This window comes from Alnus glutinosa, chromosome 12, assembly GCF_958979055.1.
Source record: "Alnus glutinosa chromosome 12, dhAlnGlut1.1, whole genome shotgun sequence".
NCBI classification, from domain to species: Eukaryota; Viridiplantae; Streptophyta; class Magnoliopsida; order Fagales; family Betulaceae; genus Alnus; species Alnus glutinosa.
Genome location: NC_084897.1, coordinates 6,518,427 through 6,540,908, shown reverse-complemented (window position 1 = coordinate 6,540,908; position 22,482 = coordinate 6,518,427). Strand labels below are relative to the sequence as shown.

Below are 22,482 nucleotides of genomic sequence, written 5' to 3'. Positions count from 1 at the left end.
CGAGTTCGTGTCAACCCGACAGACCCGATTACGCAAACGAGTCCAACACGAACCTGACTCGATTATTAATAAGGTTGGAGCCTGTGACCCGAACACTACCCGATAAACACGATTACCAATTTGTGAAGGGCTGACCGACTGAAGCCTGAAGGGCTTACCGACTGAACGGAACCGCTAAAGCCACCGAATTGTGAACAATCAGAACACTCGCAGTCTCGCAGATTTGTGAGAGTTCGAGAGAATTAAAGGGAGAAAATTAGAGATGGGAGTGACCTACTACAACATACTGAAGGTGAATCGGAACGAGAGCGAGGAGGACTTGAAGAAGGCATACAAGAGGCTGGCGCAAAAGTAGTATCCTGACAAGAACCCGGCGAGCAAGAGGGAGGCAGAGGCCAAGTTTAAGCAGATCTCGGCCTACGACGTGCTCAGCGACCCTCAGAAGCGTCAGATCTACGACATCTACGGCTAGGAGGGGCTTCAGGCGGCAGAGTTCGCGAGCCCTAACTCCACTGGCGGACCCTCGGGGTTCAGGTGGAATCCCAGCTCTAGGCCAAGTGTTTAGGTGGAGTTTTTTATTGGAATCCTAGGGTTCAGGCTTTCAGCCCAACGTTCTTTCTTTCTCGAATTTTCCATTTTTTTTAATAAAAAAAAGGGTTATAATCGTGTTGGCGGGTTGACCCGGCAAACACGATTATAATCGGGTCATAATTGGATCCAAACCCAATAATAACAAACCCAAACCCGGTTTTTTCGTGTCATGTTAGTGTTGGGTTAGCGGGTCGTGTCAAAAATTGCCAAGCCTAGATACAGTGGCCAAAAGATTGTGGAGAATGGAGATGACAATCGGATGTTGCCGTCGGATAGTGGTTGTAGATGACGATCGTAAGGTGGCTAGTGATGACCGTAGGAGTGGCCGGATAAATGGGTTGGGTAGAAAATTGGGGCGACGTGGGTCGAAGAATAGGCCAACAATGGACCAAATAACATGGCCCACTTGGACCAGTTATCGAATCCTGTAACTCGAGGTCCGACAAGCTCGTGTAACGCGTGAAAGATAGTCGGGGTACATCGTCAGTGCGTGAGGGTGCGTATAACACTCCCAAAATTAATTAATTAAAATAATTAACTTGTAGTGTTACTCGTAATACCCCAGACTAATTAACTTGTAACTAGCTAGATTTATTACACTTAACACTAGCTATTAGAGTAAAATATAGTGGAAAGCAAAAAAGAATGATCTGAGACAAAATTAAATAACTCCAAATACAGTATTAACTAGCATTGATACAAACACAAAGCTTACAAAAATTATAACTATAGTATAAACAACTGCCAACCTTTCTACTCAAACTTGACTATATGAGTCATTCACTTGTCATGTTCATCCTAGCGAAAAGTTCAACTCGATAATCCTCCAAATCTGCTAATCGGTAAAGTACCGAGGTGTTTCACGGTGAAAAAGTAACTACGTATGTCCACGGCATTTTAAGTTTTATATATTTATATATTTAATATATTTATATATTTTTTATTAAGAGTGACACGTGTCATCATTTTATTGGTCCTAACGTGACACACTAACGGAATCCGTTAAGCATTTTCACGGAATTTGACTGTAGAGACTAAATTGTTATTTTCGCCTACCCTGAAGGTTATTAAATTATTTTTTATACCGTAATGAGCGATTTGTAATTTAGGCCAACCATGGAGACTGATTTTTCATTTATCCCTAAAAATAATTACTCATGAATAATTTTTTTTTTTTCTCAAATATATGAGAGTTTTGAAAAAATAAAATCACTTAAATATTTTACTTTCTGTATTATCCTTAAATTTGAATCCATCTTTCTACAAAATATATATATATATGAGAAAAATATAATTTAACCCTCTAAACTACCAGTCATTCTCCGGATAGCCCCCCGAACTACCAAGCCTTGGGCTCTGGCCCCCCAAACTACCAAAACCTTTGAAAAATGCCAATTTTTTACGAAATATGCCCATAATACCCCTACCACCTGTCATTTTTCAATTAAATTTAAAATAAAAAATAAAAAAATTTAATGTTTTTTAAAAAAATTTAATTTTTTTTAAAATATTAATGAAAAAAATAGAAAAAAATTAAAACTAAAAAAAACTAAAATTTTATTTTTTTATTTTTTTAAAAAAATATTGCAATCGACTGAAGGACGTATTTCTTCTTTCCAACATCGTCGTTGGGCACGATGCACTAATGTAGTTCGGTGAACTCGTCCCCGCCTCTTCAAACACGGACATGGCTAATTTCCTATCCTTCGATGTCTATGATATTGATCTTTTGAAGATTATGAACGATTCCACTCTGAATTTTATTTTGTTACAAACGATGAGCAAGTCTATCATCGTTGTGGAAGACCTCGATCTGTTTCTAATGGAGAAATCAACGACCGTAAGCTTGTTTGTCGATGTTCATATCCATTTTCCTCTCTGTGATTTTTTGGCATTCAAAATGTTAGCCAATAGCTACCTGGGGCTCAAGGATCACAAGTTTTTTTTCTTAGGTGGAAGATATTTTCAAGAGCAGGGCAAGCTTGAGCCCGGTCAAGATTAGCGAGCTGATGATTGCGAACTGGAACTCGCCGAGTTGGGCTATAAAATTGGTCATCACGGCGTTGCAAACGGACGTGACCAGAAAGGTGTCGGGAAGATCGGGTTGCGGTTGGAAAATAATGGCACCCCAAACACCCATCTTTTTTTTAAAATAAAATACAATAAGACATGGTAATAATCTTCACTGCTCACTAGACTGGTGTTGTTGCAGTGCAAGGAGGGAAAAACAATTAGACAAGTGGGTGTAGAAGTATTGGGGGCCTCCTCACCCAATGCAAACTCGTTATGGTAACTCCTACGCCCTGTCTTCGCCACCTAGTCACACACTGACACACATTATACTTCTCTTGCTCTCTCTCTCTCTCTCTCTCTCTCTCTCTCTCTTACCAAGACAAAACACCAAACAAAAAATGAAACATCATCAGTGAGACCTCAGACCTCCATGTTTTCCTTCAATGCATGGTTCCATCCGAAGCCAGAAGCGAAAGGTCTAGCCAATAAATTAACTTGCTTTTGTTAGTGTAAAATTGCTGTTCTTAAATCTTGACCGTCCAAGTTTTTTTACAGGAGATGATTGTTGTAATGTTACAAACAATCTTGAATTGCTTTAAAAGTTTTTATTGTTTGACATTGACTTGATCAATAGTTTTTATGAAAAAATTTAGTTACAAACATTCTTTATTACGTAACCATTGTTTACTATTGTTTTAAATGCTTTTTACCATTTGAGATTTAAAACAGGATCTTTAGTTTAATGAAAAAAATTCAGTTTACGATTTTAACCACTGGGTCGTTAATTCCTTTTACAAACCATTAAAATGCTTTTAACCTTGGTGATGTTGGGGTGTTTGGTAAATGGTTGTGTTGTGAAATTTTTGTTTGAATAGTAATAAGAAGTGAGATTTTTTTTTTTTTTTTAACATAAAGCTATACTTCTTCATAGATAGAATAAAAAACTGATCCCAACATTACAACAAAATTAGGGTCTAAGGACTTGAAGGTCCCTAGTAATAATCTCCAAAATAAAAGGAGGAATTTCTTCTAACCAAATATCTTCAACAACATTAGTAATCGCAGTCTTAGCCAGAATATGAGCAGCTTCATTTAGACCTCTAGCTACATGGACAAAAGAATATGTTCTGAAAAAACCCACGTCATTTTGAATGCCTTCAACCAAATGACCAACGCTCGAAAGAAAAGGTGGATTAGAATTCACCTTCTTAATAACATTCAGTGCATCTCCTTCAAAAATGATTTCAAAAAAAACCTACATCCTTACTAAAAGTTACTGCATATGTTGCTGCCATCATTTCTGCTGTATGAGGATCAGTGAATATATGAATAGAAAAACGTTTAGCACCCAATAAGAAGCCCATGGAGTCCCTTGCCACCACACCAATCCCCACCATTCCTTTCTTATGATCTACTGCGGCATCAAAATTAATTTTAACAATACCTGAAGGTGGATGAGTTCAAGAGCCCGGAATAGATACTTCACGTCTCACTGGTTCATCCGCAGATTCTTCACCACTATTACTGTTAACAAAATCAGTAGCCGCTATCACCACTTCTCGGTAAATCTGGTTTGGATGTTCACTTTTACCTTCAAACAACATTGCATTTCTTCTAAACCAAATTCTTCTTGCAAGGACAGCAAAGATAGCCATTTCCTCAACTTTAAAACAGCTACAACACTCAATAAAGTCTCCTGGAGGTGAATCGAAGTTGGATGACTTGCCTAGCTCAAACATAACCGTCTCTGGAATCTGCAGCAGATTAGCCGATTTTTAGCTCCCTGTTGAGAAGACTACTCTTCAGGACAAGATGGCTTCTTGTCGCACCCAAAGGGAAGGAAGTTTCCCGTAGTGTAGAGAAGGTCGGTTCTTTGGCCCAAAAAATTTTTAATTTTTAATTTTTTTTAAACTTCTTCTTCTTTTTTTTTCTTTTTCTTTTTTTTTTTTTAAAAAAAATGCTTTGTTTGAAGATTTAGACAATTTTTTGTTTGATATGTGTTTTGAGTTCTTCGTTTCTTGAAGTCATCATCTGGATCGTCCTCGGTGGGTCGTGTTGACATATCCTATTTCTGTTTCTACGATTTACCCGCACCATTGAAGACCTCGTGGACTACGAAAAACCATGGAAAAAGATTTTGGGGTTGCGCCACTTACAACTCAAGAGTAAGCATTTTGTTTGAATTATAGATAATTTGAGTGAGTTTTTGCTGACTAAATGCTATACTTCAACATACAGACAAAAGCTGCATGCAAAGTTTTCAAATGGCTGGACAAGCCAACTTGTGCAAGGGGTGTGGAGGTCTTAAACGAGATTACCAAGAAGCTTAACGAAGTGGATTATGAAAATGGTACCTTGGTAGCAAGGATTAAAGATTTGGAGAATGAAAATGACAGTTGCATGGAAAGGGTTAGGCAATCACAGAAGGGGGATGATTAACAAATGGAAATCATCAGGTGTCTAGAGAAGGAAAATGACAACTATAGGGCAAGAGATAAATTTTTAATGTATGCATTGTTCTTGTCATGGTTTACCATGCTGTTGATTGTTTGCGTTGCACTTATGAAATGAACTATTGTTTGAGATATAGAGTTTGTATATGTACGGGAAGTATGTAAGTTTTATGTATGAAGTTGATGGTTTGAATGGATTCCTGTGTATTACATTTGATACATCACTTTTGTCATATTACAACAATAGGTACTTAAGAGTTTTGAAACGTATCACCACTACAAAAAAAGAAGACATTAGCCACGTGGCTACAGTAGCTGTTACTGTAGCCACGTGGCCAATTCGCCACGTGTTATAATGAACACGTGGCGAGATGTAGTAGAAAATATGAAAAAGTCAATTGGAGACGTGTATTTAGTACACGTGGCTAATTGGAGACGTGTCTATTATACACGTGGCCATGTAGCAACGTGTATTAATTACACGTGTCCAACTAGCCACGTGTAATTAATACACGTTGCTACATGGCCACGTGTATAATAGACACGTCTCCAATTAGCCACGTGTATAATAGACACGTGGCTAAAATATTCAAAAAAATTTAATTTATTAAAAAAATTAGTTTATTTTTTTTTTAATTTTTTTTTAAATTTAAAATTTTAGTCATGTAGTTTATTGGCCACGTCGCAAATTAGCCACGTGGCACATAAACACATGGCTAAAATATTTTCAATTTTTTTTAATTTTTTTTTAAAAAAATATTTTTAAAATTTAACATTTTAGCAACATGCTTTATGACCACGTTGCCATTTGCATGTTTTGGGGGGAAGACTCACGCGCCTATCTGTTTGTTTCAAATTTTTAATTTTTTTTGTCATTTCTTTTTAAAAGCCGGATCTGTCACCAATCTTCCTAATTTTTTTTTTCCTTTTTTTGAGAAATCTCTCCATCTCTCCATCTCTCGTCTCTCCTGATTTTCTTCTTTTTTTTCTCTTATTTTTTTCAACTCTAGCTAGCAGACGACGTCTCCCCAATTTTCATCAAAAAAATTTCTCACTTTCTTTGTATTTTTTTCTCAGCAGACAACGACTTGGCCCCACTCGGACGCACGACTCGATCGCCAACACCAGGAGAAGATCGTTTTCGTCGTCGGTGATGGTACCTAAGTTTTTAATTCGTATCACCAATTGTACCTCAATATGTTTTAGTCTACAAAATGTCCTTAAATGCACTAATTTGTCAACAAATGTACATTTGTGCAATAATTTTGGTTACCTCATACATGTCCCAATTTGGTCCATTGTTTTTTAAATGGTATCATAGATGGTACCTCAGTTTTATATATGTATCACATATAGTACCTTAATATGTTTTTTAATATGATATATTAAAAAATATCACTTCATGTACAAATTTGTCAACCTTTGCCACTTCATGCTAAGAGCCTCCCTCCTTCGGCAACGCCACCACTGAAAGAAGAAGACTGTCCGGAGAAAAGGAGAAGTTTCATGCAATTATTAACCAAAGGTCAAACCCAAGAATGAATTCAACAGCTTTTTTCATTTATTTTTTTTTTAAAAAAAAAAACACGGTGAGCATTACAATATTACTCTTGTTGGGAGGGTGAGAATTCGTTAGCATAATGATTTTTTTATTTATTTTTTATTTTTTATAAACCATTAAAAACTAAACATTATTTCTGTATACCGTAAAGAGATATGATATTTTGTCACCTTAAGACACAATTTTTGACCACCTTACTCAGGTGGTAAGGTGGCCCCCTAGTTAGCTTTAGAGTTTATTTATTTATTTTTTTAATTTTTTAAAATAAATGATAAAAATAAAAATTACCACGTAAACAAAGATAATAAAGAATTGTACCTTGAGATAGCAATGTATGATATCTCTATAGTAAAATCCACCCATTGAAATTTGAGATGTGAGGGTTTGAGAGAGCTTAAAGAAAGAGAGAGGAGGGCGAGATCGGTGTTCGGGGAGGAGGGAGGCGCCATGCTTCCCTCTTCCCATGATGGTATAGGTTTCTTGTTTTGGTTTTCTCCTAGTCCGTTTTGGGCTATGGAGTTTTTGTTTCTCCCTGGATAGATACAATGGAGTTGGATCTTCTCCTAGTCCTTCAAGGGCTACCGTGTTATTGTTTGTGTTTTCTATTCAGTTTTTTCAGACAGGAAGGCATCGGGAAGCGACACCGGCGTGTCACAGGCGATAGCTGGCGGGGCTTTCATTTTTCTCCATCTACTGTTTGAAGCCAGATCTGTGTCTATCCGTCGGAGTCAACACTACACGTGCCCCTCTATGGTGTTTGTTGGCCTCCTCTGGTTTTGCCACGTCAAGCCACGGCCTTGTTGGACTTCAGTGCCTAGGGCGTGGCCAACACGCGCCAGAGATCTTCTCCTTGGGCAGCCGCGCGTGTGGGCCATGCTCCCGTCTTCTAGGTCATGACCGGTGGTGTCCAGTGGTTCCTGGCGGCCGCCTGCTGCAATGGGGTTCCTAGACCACGCACCGTCTCCGGCGATGGCAGTCTCCCCCGACACCGGATCTGTGATTTAGTGTTTTCTATTTTGGTTTTTCGGTGTTTTAGTGATGTTTTTGCAAGTTTGTCTGTTAAATTTTCAGATATTATTCGACTTTTAGTGGCTTGATAGCTAGATCAGCCATCTTTCCTTTGTTGTGGCGTTTTATTGTTAAAGAGGGGCTCATATGTTTGTTCCTTTAATATTTGGTACTTGTAGGCAGCACCCAAATTAGAATTTTTTTTGGCTTAATGTGTAGAGTGTTTTGTACTTCTATTTACTGTATTTGCCTTTGAGCGTTTTATATACCAATGAAGATTGGTTTTCCTGTTAAAATAAGAAAAAAGAAAAAACGAAAAGAAATTTGAGATGTATTATTTTAAGTTAAGGGAAATGCTAGTTTTATTACAACACATGTAAGGGGGTGTTGTGCTGGTATTGTGCTGTTGTAGTACAGCAATCAAAGCCCTTAAGTTAAAAATGGAAGAATGGAAAAAGCCGAAAAGGACCGAAGGGAAAGGAGTCCCTTTCTCTTGAAATCCACCGCTGTCACTCCAATTGAACTCCAAACTCTGTCTCTCTCTCTGTCTCTCTCTCTCTCTCTGTGAATCCAAAAACCTAACAATGTCTCTGCCATTTGTTTCCTCTCTGCCTCTCTCACTCCAAACACTCCTCGTAGCTCCTATTCAGAAAGACCATTCTACCCGCCAATACACCGTCCAAATTTACCTCAAAACCCCTCTCCAACCCTCCAAACTACTCCTCGACCTCGGTGCTTCTTTCTCCTGGCTTGACTGTTACCAAAACTACACTTCCTCCACTTACCTCCACATCCTCTGCAATGCCTCTCTCTGCGCTTCCCTCCACTCACTTTCCTGCTCCAACTGCTACGACGCCCCCGCCCCCGCCTGCGCCAATGACACTTGTGCTCTTTTCCCTGAGAACCCCGTTACCCGCAAGTCCACCATTGCCAACGGCATCATCGACTCCCTCGCATTGCCCACCACCGACGACTCCACTCTGGGCCCACTCCGTCTCGTCCCTGAGTTCCTCTTCTCCTACTCGCGTACCTTCCTCCTCCAAGGCCTCGCCGAAGGGGTCACCGGCCTGGCCGCGCTGGGCCACTCCCACTTTTCACTCTTGGCGCAGGTTAGTGCCGCCCTCTCTTCCCCCCACTATTTTGCGCTGTGCTTGTCTGGTACGAGCTTGGATCTGGGCGTGGTGTTCTTGGGCACCAGTGGGCCCTACTACTTTAATTCTTTAATTTCCAAAATTGACCTCTCTAAATCGCTTATTTACACGCTGTTGATTCTGAACCCGGTCGGGAGCACCGTGAATCCGTGATAACATTCTATCTACAACCGTCCGATGAGTATTTCATAGGTTTGACTTCAATAGAAGTCAACAGGAAGGCCGTGCAGATCAACGGCTCACTCCTGACCGTAGATGAGAATGGGTTCGGTGGGACCAAGATCAGCACCGTCCATCCGTACACTTTATTGGAGATGTCCATATTCAAAGCCTTTACTGAGCTGTTTGTTAGCGAAGCCTCTGCTTTGAACCTCACCGTAACGAACGCGGTTGAGCCATTTGGTGCGTACTTTCCAGCGAAGGACGTTTTTAGTACGCGAGTGGGACCGGCCATCCCGACCGTCGATCTCGTGATGCAAAGCAATGACATGTTCTGGAGGATTTTCGGGTTGAATTCAATGATTAGGATCTCGAGGGATGATGCGGACGTGTGGTGCTTGGGATTTGTGGATGGTGGGCCCAATTCTAGGACGTCGGTGGTGATCGGAGGGCATTAAATGGAGGATAATCTTCTTCGGGTTGATCTCGAATCAAAGAGATTAGGATTTAGCTCCTCAATTTTGGCCCAAGGGACCTCATGTGCCAACTTCAATTTTACTTCCAATCAAATTCTCAAATAATCCTTTTTTCGTTATTTATTTATTTATTTTTTCCCCTGTTTTCTATGTTTTATGTAACGGTTAATTACTTACAATGTGTCTCTTAGAAGAGAAATCTATAAGAGGGATGGGTGTTGCATATAATAATTATTAGAAGTGTCCAAATTAATGTGTATAGAATATTAGAAGGTATTTAGTGGGATAACTATGTTTTGAATAAGAGTTTTATTCTCTTTAGATGTGTCCTTATAGGCGATCTATGAGATGAATGTTAGTCAGGTGTGAGAGGTTATTTCTCACGGCCTGGATAATTTGGTGTGATGGGTTATCTCTCACGGTCGGTTTAAATAAATTTTTTTAGGATATTTGGCTACCATTGTCTTAGATCTAATTTGTTCGGAGCAAATCTGCTCTTTAACTATTTTTATACATGGGTTAGCGGAAGCTGAAAGTCATAGATAACACTTTATTGTAATAATTTTATTTGTATTTATGACTATGTAATCTCATAGCATGTAGCTATGATTTTTCAGAACTTTATGATTTGTTATGTAAGAGCTTTATGCTTGTGATCTTTGATCAATAAAATACTAAGATCTTTCGTTCATAAAAAGAAAAAGAAGAAGAAGAAGAAGCATACCGTTTGTCCGCTTTCCCTGTTAATCTTTCTGCTTCAACATAGAATTTATCTTTTTAACTTTAAATGATTATTATTGGTACTGTTTCTAGTTATTCCTATGGAGTTCACTTGATTAGGAAATTCAACCCCACTGGAGAGATTTAGATCTTCCTAATATATTCTAAGACCATGGATGAGATCAATGAGTAGACTAAATACATGAAACAGATCCCGGAAGCATTGTCAGCTCCAACCCACTTTGATGAGGTTATTGTTCTCTTGATGCTGTTTCATTTTTCACAGGTCCTATTCAGTTGCCAAAAAAAAAAAAACATTTTCTTTTCTATTTGAATTACCAATTAATTGAGCCTTGTGATTCTCTGTTGGAGATACTCCAAATGTTTTTGTCATTGCAGGATGAATTGGAAGCTGCAAGAAGATGCTGCAAATAAACAAGTCACCATCCAAACTTGAAATCTACTCTTTCTAGTGCCAAAGAAGATGTTGCAGTGGAAATTGAATTGAGTGATGAACAAGAGAAGTCCTTTTCACCTGCTGATGTCTATTATTTAATTTACTTGTTGAATTGAGTGATAAATATGACAGTTCTCTTTCAATTCTTTTGGTGACAATACTTTTACCTTTCTAGCAATCCTAATGGATCACCAATAGCCCAATGGTAAGAGAAGAGAGACAAAATTAGACATGAGAACCCAAAGATTTTAATTTGTTTCAAAAACTAAATCTTGAATATAATTAAATTCCAAATAAGAAAGCAGTAAAGGTAGAAATTCAACCATATTCATGTTCGTGACCAAAAAACCATTATTATCTAATAACCACAAAGGTTTGTGACCAAAAACCAATCACAACTTAGCATTGAATCTTCAAAATCAAAGTAGTCAAACAATCAGTGCATTATAGCCAGGTATAATCATATACAGTTACATACAACCATATAGGGGTTTAAATTCGGCCGACTAATAACTAGTAAATCAGGAGACCGGTTTGGTAGAGCCGATTACCGGTTTTAGCATTTACATAAAAGTTACAATCTTTAATATAGAAATATTGAACTACACATAAATAACCCTAATTTTAGTGGGAATACAAAATCCCTTATTAGTAGGAATCCTTCCAATCAAAGGACTCTCTTTTCCTACCAAAAGTCGTGCTTTATGAGCACCTACTTCCCCCTTGAACCTTTCAGCCGCCAATTGGATCCCACTACAAAAAACAGGACATTTAATGGCCTGCGCGGTTCTTCCCTTTCCCTCTCCTTTGTTTCCCTCTCTCACTGTACTCTCTCTCTCTCTCTCTCTCTCTCTCTCTCTCTCTCTCTCCTGTGTCCCTCTCTCTCTCTACTCTCTCTCTCTCTCTGTGTCTCCGTCTCTCTATCGCCGGCCGCCGCTTCAACTCCGACCACCACACGGTATGCATCTCCTTCTCTCTCTCTCTCTCTCTCTCTCTCTCTCTCTATAGCTCTCTCTCTCTCTCTCTCTCTCTCTCTCTCTCTAGCTCTCTCTCAAGCTCTCTCTCACTCTCTCTCTCTCTCATCTTTAGCTCTCCGCCCGGCTCAGACGCCGGACACCAGCAACCCCGGCCGCCCCCGACCTCCAACGCCGTCCATCCGTAAGGTCAGTGCTCCGTTTCTTCTTAGAGAGATCCCATATGACATATTTGTTTCTCATGAACAAATAAGGAGAAAACTTGCTTTAATTTTATGCTATTAATTCTTTTTCTTTTAATTTTGTATTTATTGGGTAAGTATGGCCATTTATATGCTTATGGTATGTGATTACTTGTTTAGCTAGTGTTTATTTAGAGATTCAGTAATTAAACTCGTTTATTTAATAGCTAAATGAAATATAGAATAATTAATAGTAATTGGAGGGAGGGGATAAGAATATTTGGAATCTTATGTTTTCATGGCAAATCTATACCTGTTATAGATTTTTCTAATCGTGGGCTTTTCTTCTTTTGTTATTTCTCCTATATAATTTATATGCTTATGGCAAATCTACCTTCACTTTCGGTTTATTTGGTGTTTGTTTAATTTTTTTATTTTTACTTTAATTATATATACATTATATAGGAGAATATATTTAGTTAAAGCCCTAGATTGATTCTACTACTTTGGCTCATCTAATCTCTAGACACATGATTTTCAATCAACATATATATTAGTATTATACTATTATTAACGAAAAAACAGACATTTCAATTAAATAAAGAGGGATTTCTCATTCACACTAAATAGTTTGAGAATGAGGCACAGAGAGTGTTTTTGGTTTCTTTTGGAGTGGTTGCCCCTCTTTGGAGCCAGTGTTTTCATGCTTTTGGATGGGTTAAAAACTATGTCAAGGATTATGATCACATGAAATTAATCAACTGGTAGGTAGTGACGTAGGGATATTGGGAAACTAAACGGCCGGGCTGGATGAAATTAAAACGGTCATGCTTGTCAAAGCAAAGGAAAAATATATCGATCCTACTATATATATAATTATAATATATGAAAATTAATTAAACATGTTAATTACCAAGTAGTCATAAAATAGAAGCTAAACGTTTACCACCTAATCCTCCTCGCTTTGGTTGGATGATGACCAAAGTTTCCATTATCTTCCATCATAATTTAAAATCTAAAAGCTGCCTGCAGTTGATCATATTTAATATTAATGATGAAAAAAATAATGACCTTCCAAATATGTTGTTTACTTTATTTTGTTACTATTTTGTATTGTACGTAGAGAAGAAGATGGACAAGACTTGGATGACAAAGTCTAGGGGTACGAGGGAATATAGAGATGGGTGTAGATTGTTTGTTGACTTCGCAGTTAGTAACTGTAGAATCCCCAATGAAAATATACACTGCCCTTGTAAGTTGTGTCGAAATAACCAGCGTCACCCGCCCGATGTCGTACTTGCCCACTTGACAGGGGGTAAGGGAATAATGACTACATACACTACATGGTTTTGGCATGGTGAGAAGCATGTTCGGGGTCCTGTTGTAGGTTCTTACTCGAATCGCTCAGCCGCAGATGTGGCTAGTGGAAGCACAGAACAGGGTGGCGACATGCACTCAATTGTTGCATGATGCATTCGGCATGCACGAAGTTAGAGAAGAAAATTGTGAGCCTGAGGTCGTGGCTCAGGGAGGTGAAGAAATTGGGTGGAATGGAGAATCAGCTGAAAGGAACACTCAGAAGTACTATGACATGTTCAAAAAGTCGGAGAAGCCACTTCATGGGAGTACTAAACATAGCAAGCTGAGTGCTACTGTACATTTGTACAACTTGAAATGCGTTGGCGGACTTAGCACCAAGATTTTCTCGGATTTCCTTGAGTTCATCATCCAGTTGCTGCCTGCATGTGATGACACTTTGCCAGCTAATACATATGAGGCGAAAAAATTTCTTAGTGACATAGGGCTAGGTTATGAGAAGATTCCTGCATGTCGTAATGATTGTATGTTATTCTGGAAGAACAATCAAGAATTAGAATCATGCATCGTCTGTGAAGAATCTAAGTGGAAGGATGAAATTCATTTGGACGAGGATGAAATTCAGGGGCGATACTCCTGAGACGGTACGAGCAAGAGTAGGGGCAAGAAGACTCTCCAACTACCGCCCCGAGGACGTGGATGCGTTGTTGAATAAATGGTTTGACGAAGAATATCAGGTAAGTCATGAATTATATTACTATTTTGTGTAGTTTCATTAATTTCATTCAGTTGTGTTAGTGTTTACATAATAAGAATGTTAATTGTGTAGGAGTATGTTGACCATATGAAGCAATTACGAGCATTGCAAACTACTCCTCATTGCACGGGGACCAAAAGCTATGCGAGGTTGTCACACGAATAAGTATGTGCACCAATTTATTCCATACATATAAATGTAAACATTTTATATATATAAACATGTGTTATAATGTTTTATTCTTTTGGTAGATTGTCAAGGATGGCACTCCTCCTACGCGAGCACAAGCGTACATAAAAACTCACACGAAGAAGGATGGAAGCTATCCAAATGATATAGTAAAAGAGAGATGTGTATGTTATTCACCTTTCATATATTGTTTTACTTATATGTGTGATTATTTATTTATGATGCACATTAGTTTGACGCACCAACATTTAATACTACATGCAGGAAAGGATGGTGATGCTAATGCCAACCGACTCTGCCGATTCGTCAAGCGTAACGCAAGGAACGGTATGTTGGAGACATGACGATGCGTATGCCCAGGCTCTTGGCAACAAGCCGGAGTATGCCGGCAGAGTTAGGCAAGTTGGGCCAAATATTTGGCCTGTGCGAGGGTCCATACGCTCTTACCATACACCATCACAGCCGCATTCACAAAATCAAGGGCACGCCGTCTTTCCGCAAGAAATGTTTGCTTCTGAGATGGAGAGAGCACTCGAGGTTGAGCGGGCACGACACGCTTCTAAGATGGAGAGAGCACTCAAGGCTGAGCTGGCAAGACAAGCTTCTGAGATCGAGAGAGTACTTGAGGGTGAGCGGGCACGACACAAGTCACAAATGGATGAGGTGTTGGCAGCACAATCTCAGATTATGTCCCATTTTAGCCAAATGGAGTCATTGTGGCGCCAATCAGTATCCGTGCCTGGAGTCTCTCATGATAACATAGTGTCAGACAAAAATTCTGCACATCATATGAATGTATCATCTGTTGATAGCAGATCAAGTAATAATTAATGAATTTTTTTTTTCGTGGTATGATTACGTCTATTTAAGTTCACACTTTGTTAAATGCTTAGGACTTTATATAATTTGATCATATTGTTTGCTAACATACTATATTTGTTTTATCATTCGCAGATCCTACGGAAAATGCTATGCAGTTACCCGATCATGAAAATCTTGCTGACAATTGATATTGGGTAACATTTAGGTTTATTTTAGTTGGCAAATATGTACTTGCCTTTTTTTATTCCGGTTTTGTTATCAATCTATGACAAAGATTGATTATATATTTTGTTTATTGAAACCTTTGTTTTGATTGTTATGAATTTATGACATATTTTTATTGAAACTTTTGGAATGACTTTTGGTATTAATTTAGGACAAAGATTGATAATACTGTATATTTTGTTTGTTGTAAGTTTTAGTTTGAGTATTATGAATCTATGTCATATATATATGTTTAGTGAAACTTTTGGAATAATTTTTTTTTGTAGTTGTGATTGTTGATAAAAATTCAAATTGTTGTAATTGTGTTGATTATGGATTAATAGAATTGTAGAAAACCAATACAAAATTTCGGATTACAGGTTTTGGATTGCAGGATTTTTATGTTTTTTTTTAAAAAAAATACCATAATTAGTGGCGTGTCTGTCTGACACGCCACAAAGTCAGAAATACTGACTGACTGATTTGTGGCCTTCTAAAAAGGCCACTAATCATATGTCACTAATGTTTAGTGGCCTTTCAGGCACCCTGAAAGGCCACTAAACATTGATCACAAATTACTTCAATTTTTGTAGTGTCTTATTCTTGGATTACAACTAGGTCTTCGGGTTCCTCTATAGTCATGCAACGTCTATCACAACTGCTAGGGGTGGGGGTACGTAACAGAAATTAGCAAGCTTTCCAAGTTCTTCAACCTCCTTTGCCAGTTCCTCCACCTTTTCCACCATCTCCATCAATATGAACACAAAGGTTGCCACTGCAAGTCCACCATTCTCTATGGGTCCTATCTTCGAAGGTGACATAACCGAGTTTAGCTCTACTCTCATTGCCTTCAACTTTGGCACTATCGAAGCCTCTGCATTGCATCTTCTCATTTTCAACATACTCTCTCCAAGCTCCCCTAGAGTCGCTGCAAGTAACGATCCAACTGCTTCACATGTTGCTTTAAATGACTGCTTCAGAGTCGTTGGGGGCTAATGACATAATTCAAAAGAAATAAATTAGCCAATCAATTTTTTTTTTTTATCAACTTTTAAAAGTTTGAAGTAAAACAAAAGTTATTGCATGTAATAGTCAAATGGCCGTAATAAGAGCAAATATATATAGATGATGATTATGTGTACCTGTTTAGGGGATTGAAGAGAACCTTTCAGTGAAAGGATGGTTGCTGCTACCTCTCTAAGTTGCTCTCCAATCTGTAGATATTTTTCCCTAGGGTAGGAAAACCCAAGTTTTCCATGCCATGGTTCCCATTTTGCAAAATTTGCCTGAAATTAACACAGTATAAGTGTATAAGCATGTGTTACCAATTAATGTGACTAGTTTTTTTTTTTTTTTTTACCATGGTTGTGTTTCGTTAAACCTTGGTTTGTAGTAGGTGAAAATGTGTGTGTGCTGTGTATCCACATAGCCTTCTAGAAACATGTTTATAAAATGGCTCTCTTTGTTTTGTATGGAGATGGAGAAGCTGCTGGAGAAGGTGTAAAAAAAGGAAGAAGAAAAAAAGAAAGAACTGAGAAAAGAAATAGAGATGAAGTACAGAAAATTTCTCTTCTTCTCCCCTATTTTTTGCTCTGTTACTCTCCTCTGGTTTGCTCACTTCTCTGCAGAAATTCTGCAGCAACTTTTTCCCTTATTATATTGTGTTTTCATTGTATAATCTATTGCCCTTGAAATGTGTTCTGCTGGAAACAACCGGCCAACATATTTGGTATCAGAGTTTGGTCCAAAGAATAGTTTACAGTAGAAATTTGAAGAAAAAGCAGAAAATATGTTGAAGGAAAAGTCATGGCCAGCACAAGCAATTTGAGTTGGAGCAGTGTTCAAGTTCCAATTTTTTCAGGTGAGAACTATGATTTTTGATGTATAAAGATGAAAACCTTATTTGTCTCTATAAATTTGTGGGACATGGTAGAATTAGGATATCAAACACCTGAATCTATATCAAGTTTGACTGAAGCTCAACAAAAAGGAATTGAAGAAGAACAAAAGCAAAGATGTTGGAGCTCTAGGAATGATTCAAAGGGGAGTCTTAGAAACTATTTTCCCAAGGATTATGGGAGCAACAAGAGCTAAGGAGGCTTAGGATATTCTACAAGAAGAATTTCAAGGAGATAAAAAGATAAGAGCCATTAAACAACAAACTCTAAGATGAGATTTTGAAAATATGAGAATGAAAGAAACTGAAAGTTTGAAAGATTATTCCACTAGATTTTTGGAATTGGTAAATCAAATGAAAGCTTATGGAAAAGATATGACTTATAATAGAATTATTGAGAAAATTTGATCCTATGGCGGCTGCTATTGAAGAAACTAAAGACCTCGGGGTAAAACACTATTTGAAGCTTGGAGTGGAAGAAAGTCATCAATCAAGCATCTTAAAGTATTTGGTTATATTTGTTATGCTCAAATTTCAAAGGAGAAAAAATACAAGCTGAATGAGACAAGTGAGAAGTGCATATTTGTTGGCTATAGCTCAATGTCAAATGGCTATAGGCTATACAATTTGGAGAACAACAAAGTAATTATCAGTCGAGATGTTTAATTTGATGAGAAAGCAAAATAGAATTGGGAACAAGGTCAAGTTGAAGATCACACCCTTATTGTCTTATTTGATGTTAAAAAAATTTGTTTTAATAATATTGTATTTTCAGAGTGTTTTAGCTAGTGCAACGTCCCACTTCGTTTGGGTGCAAGAATGAGAACGTGCTTATCTATATATATATTCATTCTTCGTGACATAACACGTTTTAAAGTTAAAGAGTAATACAAGAATGAGTGATCTTTTGAGAAGTTTAGTTCAAATGAGCCAAAAGCAGATAATATTGTGTTGTTGGGTGAGTCGTTGCATTTACATTTAAATGATTAGATAATTATTTATAGCTTATCATTTCATGCTAATGTTGTCTTATATATAAATGGAGTCAAGATCTAGAAGAGATATTATACCAGTGACTCATCCTTTGCCTTGGAGTTTAGGATGGATTTGCAGCTACTAAAATTTGCAGTGGGCTGGTTTTCCTTTTTGCTCATTAAACCAAAGTATTCCTCCAGGCATCCTATAACAAACAAAAACAACATAAGTCGTTGTTTGATGAATACTCCTAACTCCTTTCTGTTTTATTGAGAATATATTAGAAGATAATTAAAGAAGCTTAATTACCTTCAACAGAGCTTGCGAGGTCTTCGAATTTAGAGGCCATAGAGTCGTGAAGTTCATCGCTTGCCCATATCGGGAAAACAAGCAAGCTTATGAAAATACAGATGGCGAAGCCCATGGCGATTGTTGAGAGACGTTCACGCGCTAATGTAACTACCTCTTCAGCGCGTATACCAGACACCACTACCAGATTGAAGGTGAGGATGAATATGAGGGCCCCGTAGTCATATTTCTTCTTAATCCTCGGAATCAATCGTACATACGTGGCAGCTGCAGCTGAAATTTTCATGATTTATGAGAATTAGTATCTTCTTTAATGAAATATAATTGGCTTGATTAAGAGCTAGCTAGGCTACAGGCTATTGCGTGATATTATATAATATTATATATAATTAAGAGCTAGCTATGCTACAGGCTATTGTTTGATATTAGTTGCATATATATCAGAACCCTCTACTCCCATGCACATTGTTCATTTCATGCAATTTTACTAAAATTCTTTAGCTGCAATGCAAACTCTTACAAAAAATGAAAACAGAAGCACCAACAACAATGGCGTTGCCGATTCCACCGACTTGTTGAGCTAAAGCTGCCGCTAAACACCCGAGTCCGCCTCCTAAAATGGTTCCGATTCCACGGTTCAAGCCCTTGCTTAGTGTAGCACCTGCCCACAAATTAGAAGAGTCAGCAAAATGGAGATTTGGAGAGCTCAAACATTTTCTTGTTCGATCTTTGACAAACCAGCGAGCAGATTAAGAATGTGGTAAACAAACCAGCGAAGAACTCAAAGATGACAGCAACAGTCATGATAGCCCACATGGCATTTTCTCCAACATGGCCGAAAAGAGGATCCAGTAGGTAGAGAAGTGAAACCAAGACGAGGGCAGTTCCAACCTTGACACTGTGAATCAGTTTTCTCAAGTCTTGCTTAGTTTTCTTCTCTCTAAGATAGGCAACAATGGGAGGAAGAGAATCTTTTAGATAAGAAATAATGGGAAGATGAGAAAACTGAAAGTACTTCTTTTTCTCTTGAAGAGCACGTACTCCCTCTCCATCTGGAATAGATATTGCAATTGACGCCATTGCTACTGAATACTTCTCTCTTGGAGAGGAACCATATGTATATATGTACATATATAGTGTATATAGACACGCACAGGCACCCATGACGTCAAAAGTTGAAGAGCAAAAGAAGGACATGCAAAGGAGACGCATGTAGTTTATGCATTAAACGCAATGGGGACACGTTAGTTTGAACTTAGCAATTAGCACGACATAAGCTGATAGAGAGGTGTTGTAGTACTATAATATCCTCCTTTATTTGGCAACAAACAACCAATTCTCCTCTTTTATTTTCAATTTTCTAAAACATTATCAACTTTAAAACGTTAGAATTTTTTTTCACTTTTTATATTATAGAAATAATTTTTTATTATTATTCAAATAAAAAATTCACTACAATATAAATTTTTTTTACTTTTTCATACAAATTATTTTTAGTTTATATCACATCAATCTCTCTTTTTAGTTCTTATTATAACTCAAAAAAAAAAATTCAACTCAACAATCTTTACCAAACACCATGGTTAATTTGAACTTAGTGAAACACGCTTGCACGGCACGACGGTACCTTCGCATACATTAATATTTTGTGGAGAATGGTCGATCTTTTAGCAACACCTCTCTATGCGTCGTGACATTGGCTGATCGAGAGGTGTTGTTGTACTATAATGCCGTTCGAGTAGCTAGCTACTTCATGGAGATGGGGGCTTTCGGATAATCCCACTACTATACTTTTGAGGCTGCTGTCTATATTCCCAGTGGAGAACCCATATTCAGCTCCAACACTACTAGTCTAATTAATTTTCGCAATCTTTTCCATTATTTTTAGTGGTTGCAGAAATAGTACGTTGTTCTGTATATTGTCATGTCCTACGTACTGCACAGTTCATAAGATCGGAATGAATGTTTCGTTAGTATTTTATGTTTTGAATGCTTGATTAATACCTTTTTTTAAAAAAAAAAAGAAAAAAAAAAGATAAGATAAAAACTTAAAACGCATTGCGAAATGAACTCATTATCTCGCGTGTGTTTACTATTTCATATTACATCGGTTTAGTTTCTTATAAGAATATTTTTCATTTAGGATTGATTGTAATCAAATCTAGATTACCACTTTATATTCTTCATTATTCTATTTTCTTGTAGGATTTATTTCCTTCTTAAATAATTGTTGGGAATAATTCTACTCAGACTGGCCGATCAAAAGAATCATGGGCCTTCAGGTCAGTACTGACCCAAGGAGAAGATAGCAGGACTTTCGGAAAGTCCTATCCCAAGAGATAGACATTAAGCAGCCAAGACAGCAGCACCAGAGAGTCCTATCCTGGGAGTGAGACACTAAACAGCTATTCCCGAGAATACGTGACAGGAGGTAAATCCAGATTGGGTCTCGAAAATGTAGACAACCCAGGACCAAGAGTCAGCTCTTTCAGTCAAGGCCTGAGACAAGCTTGTCCTGGGAAATCAGGTATCAATTATCTCAAGAAATCCGGATTTGGACTCCTGACTCTACTCCAAGTTGAATTGAAGTAGAAGTCACAATCTAATCAGCAGTCTCCTATCCCCGGCGGAATCGGGATACGACTCTTAGTCCAAGTCCAGTTTGATATGTAGTCCTATTCTTGGTAAATTCGGGATAGGACTCCTAGTCCAATCCGATCCTGAATTTTTCGGGATCAGATCAGATTATATGTCTACTAAAGGATCAAAGTCCAAGAAGAACTCTGATTATACTCCTGGATCAAGAAGGAGCAGGAAACCTAATTCAAGTTGATTTCCACATCTTTACCTATAAATAGACACATACCCAAAGTATAAACATAGATTGAATTATTGTGCATTGAGCATTATTTTCTCATATAAGCTAATTTATGTATCGGAGCGACACCTTCAATAAGGGTTTGTTGATTTTAAATGTGCATGGTTCAAGAAATGAGTCAAAGGAAGCGATATTAATTAATTATTATATATGTCGATTGTGCTACGTACATATTATTATACACGAAGGTGACATCAACTCCGGCCAATAGTGGGCTATGTCGAATTGTGCTACATGTCTTTAATTTGGTAGTACGTGATCCCTCGGACATCTCTTTCTTGGCTTGAATACATTTTGCTTCCTTTAAAAGAGATCACGATTAATTATAAGAAAATGACAACACCGCCGGCCAATAGTGGGCTATGTCCGATTGTGCTACGTACGTACATATCTTTTGTCTAGTACGTGATCATATATATATATATACTCGAGTCCAATATCATGATTCATGGTAGCTTCCAATATTATATATATATAGATATACGAGTCCAATATCATGGGAGCTTCCAATATTATATATATGTGTATATATATATATATATATATACACGAGTCCAATATCATGGGAGCTTCCAATATTATATATATATATAGGAGTCCAATAACTCCTTAATTAAGATCTAAATTAGTAAACCTAGAATAAAGAAAACATAGTAATAGTTAGTTAGACAACCTAATTTAGTTTGAGAACCGCTAGGTAGCACATTTTGATCCCAAGAAAGTTTGCTTTCTGATGTCCAAATTAATGTTTTGGTGATTAGAAAATACTTATATTTTCTGGTAAATGGATCTATCGCTTAACAAACACGGTTTAGTATCCTCGGACATCTCTTTCTTGGCTTTAATACATTTTGCTTCTTCGATCGCTGCAACTTCAGTAATACCTTAATTAATTAGGCCCTTAATTACCTTTATCAACATTACCAAAAGTTGGAATTCTTTTCTTGTACCAGAAAGGAGAAAAAGAATAAGAAAATGATGTCTTTTATTCTTTTTTTCTGAGCAATATTTAAGAGAATGATTTGCCTTATGAGACTGATGGGTCTAAATTCTCTCGATGCTGACAATTAAAGATCGAAGAGCTTCAACTGCTCAGAAGGCACGTGGAATGCATATTGGTTTGTTTATAAATTTAAGAAAAGCATGCAATAGTTTTTTTTTTTTTTTTTGGATGAATATGCAATAGTTTTTCTCTCAAATGCGTACGAAAATTTTCGTACGCATGCAAACTTAAGGTACATGTACAATTTTCGTACGCATGCAAGCTTAAGGTACATGTACCCTTAAGCTTACGTGCGGCCTTTGGCCTTTAGGGGCACTGGTGATCAGTAAACATCCACGCGTTGTTGATGCCTTGATGGTGTCTACATAATCATTCCCTTTCAAAAA

The 22,482-nt window shown here is 37.6% G+C and overlaps 1 protein-coding gene and 1 pseudogene across 1 annotated transcript; one reads left to right on the top strand and one right to left on the bottom strand.

Annotated features, from left to right (window-relative positions):
- Window positions 1–8,210: 8,210 nt before the first annotated feature.
- Window positions 8,211–9,524, top strand: LOC133852526 (probable aspartic proteinase GIP1; annotated as a pseudogene).
- An 8,683-nt stretch (window positions 9,525–18,207) lies between these two features.
- On the bottom strand, window positions 18,208–19,295 carry LOC133852525 (aluminum-activated malate transporter 12-like). The gene is made up of 3 exons (XM_062289293.1): window positions 18,986–19,295; window positions 18,736–18,876; window positions 18,208–18,488 (listed from the first exon to the last, which is right to left on the bottom strand). Exons 1-3 carry the CDS (start codon window positions 19,293–19,295, stop codon window positions 18,208–18,210), a joined length of 732 nt encoding a protein of 243 aa, XP_062145277.1.
- Window positions 19,296–22,482: the final 3,187 nt, after the last annotated feature.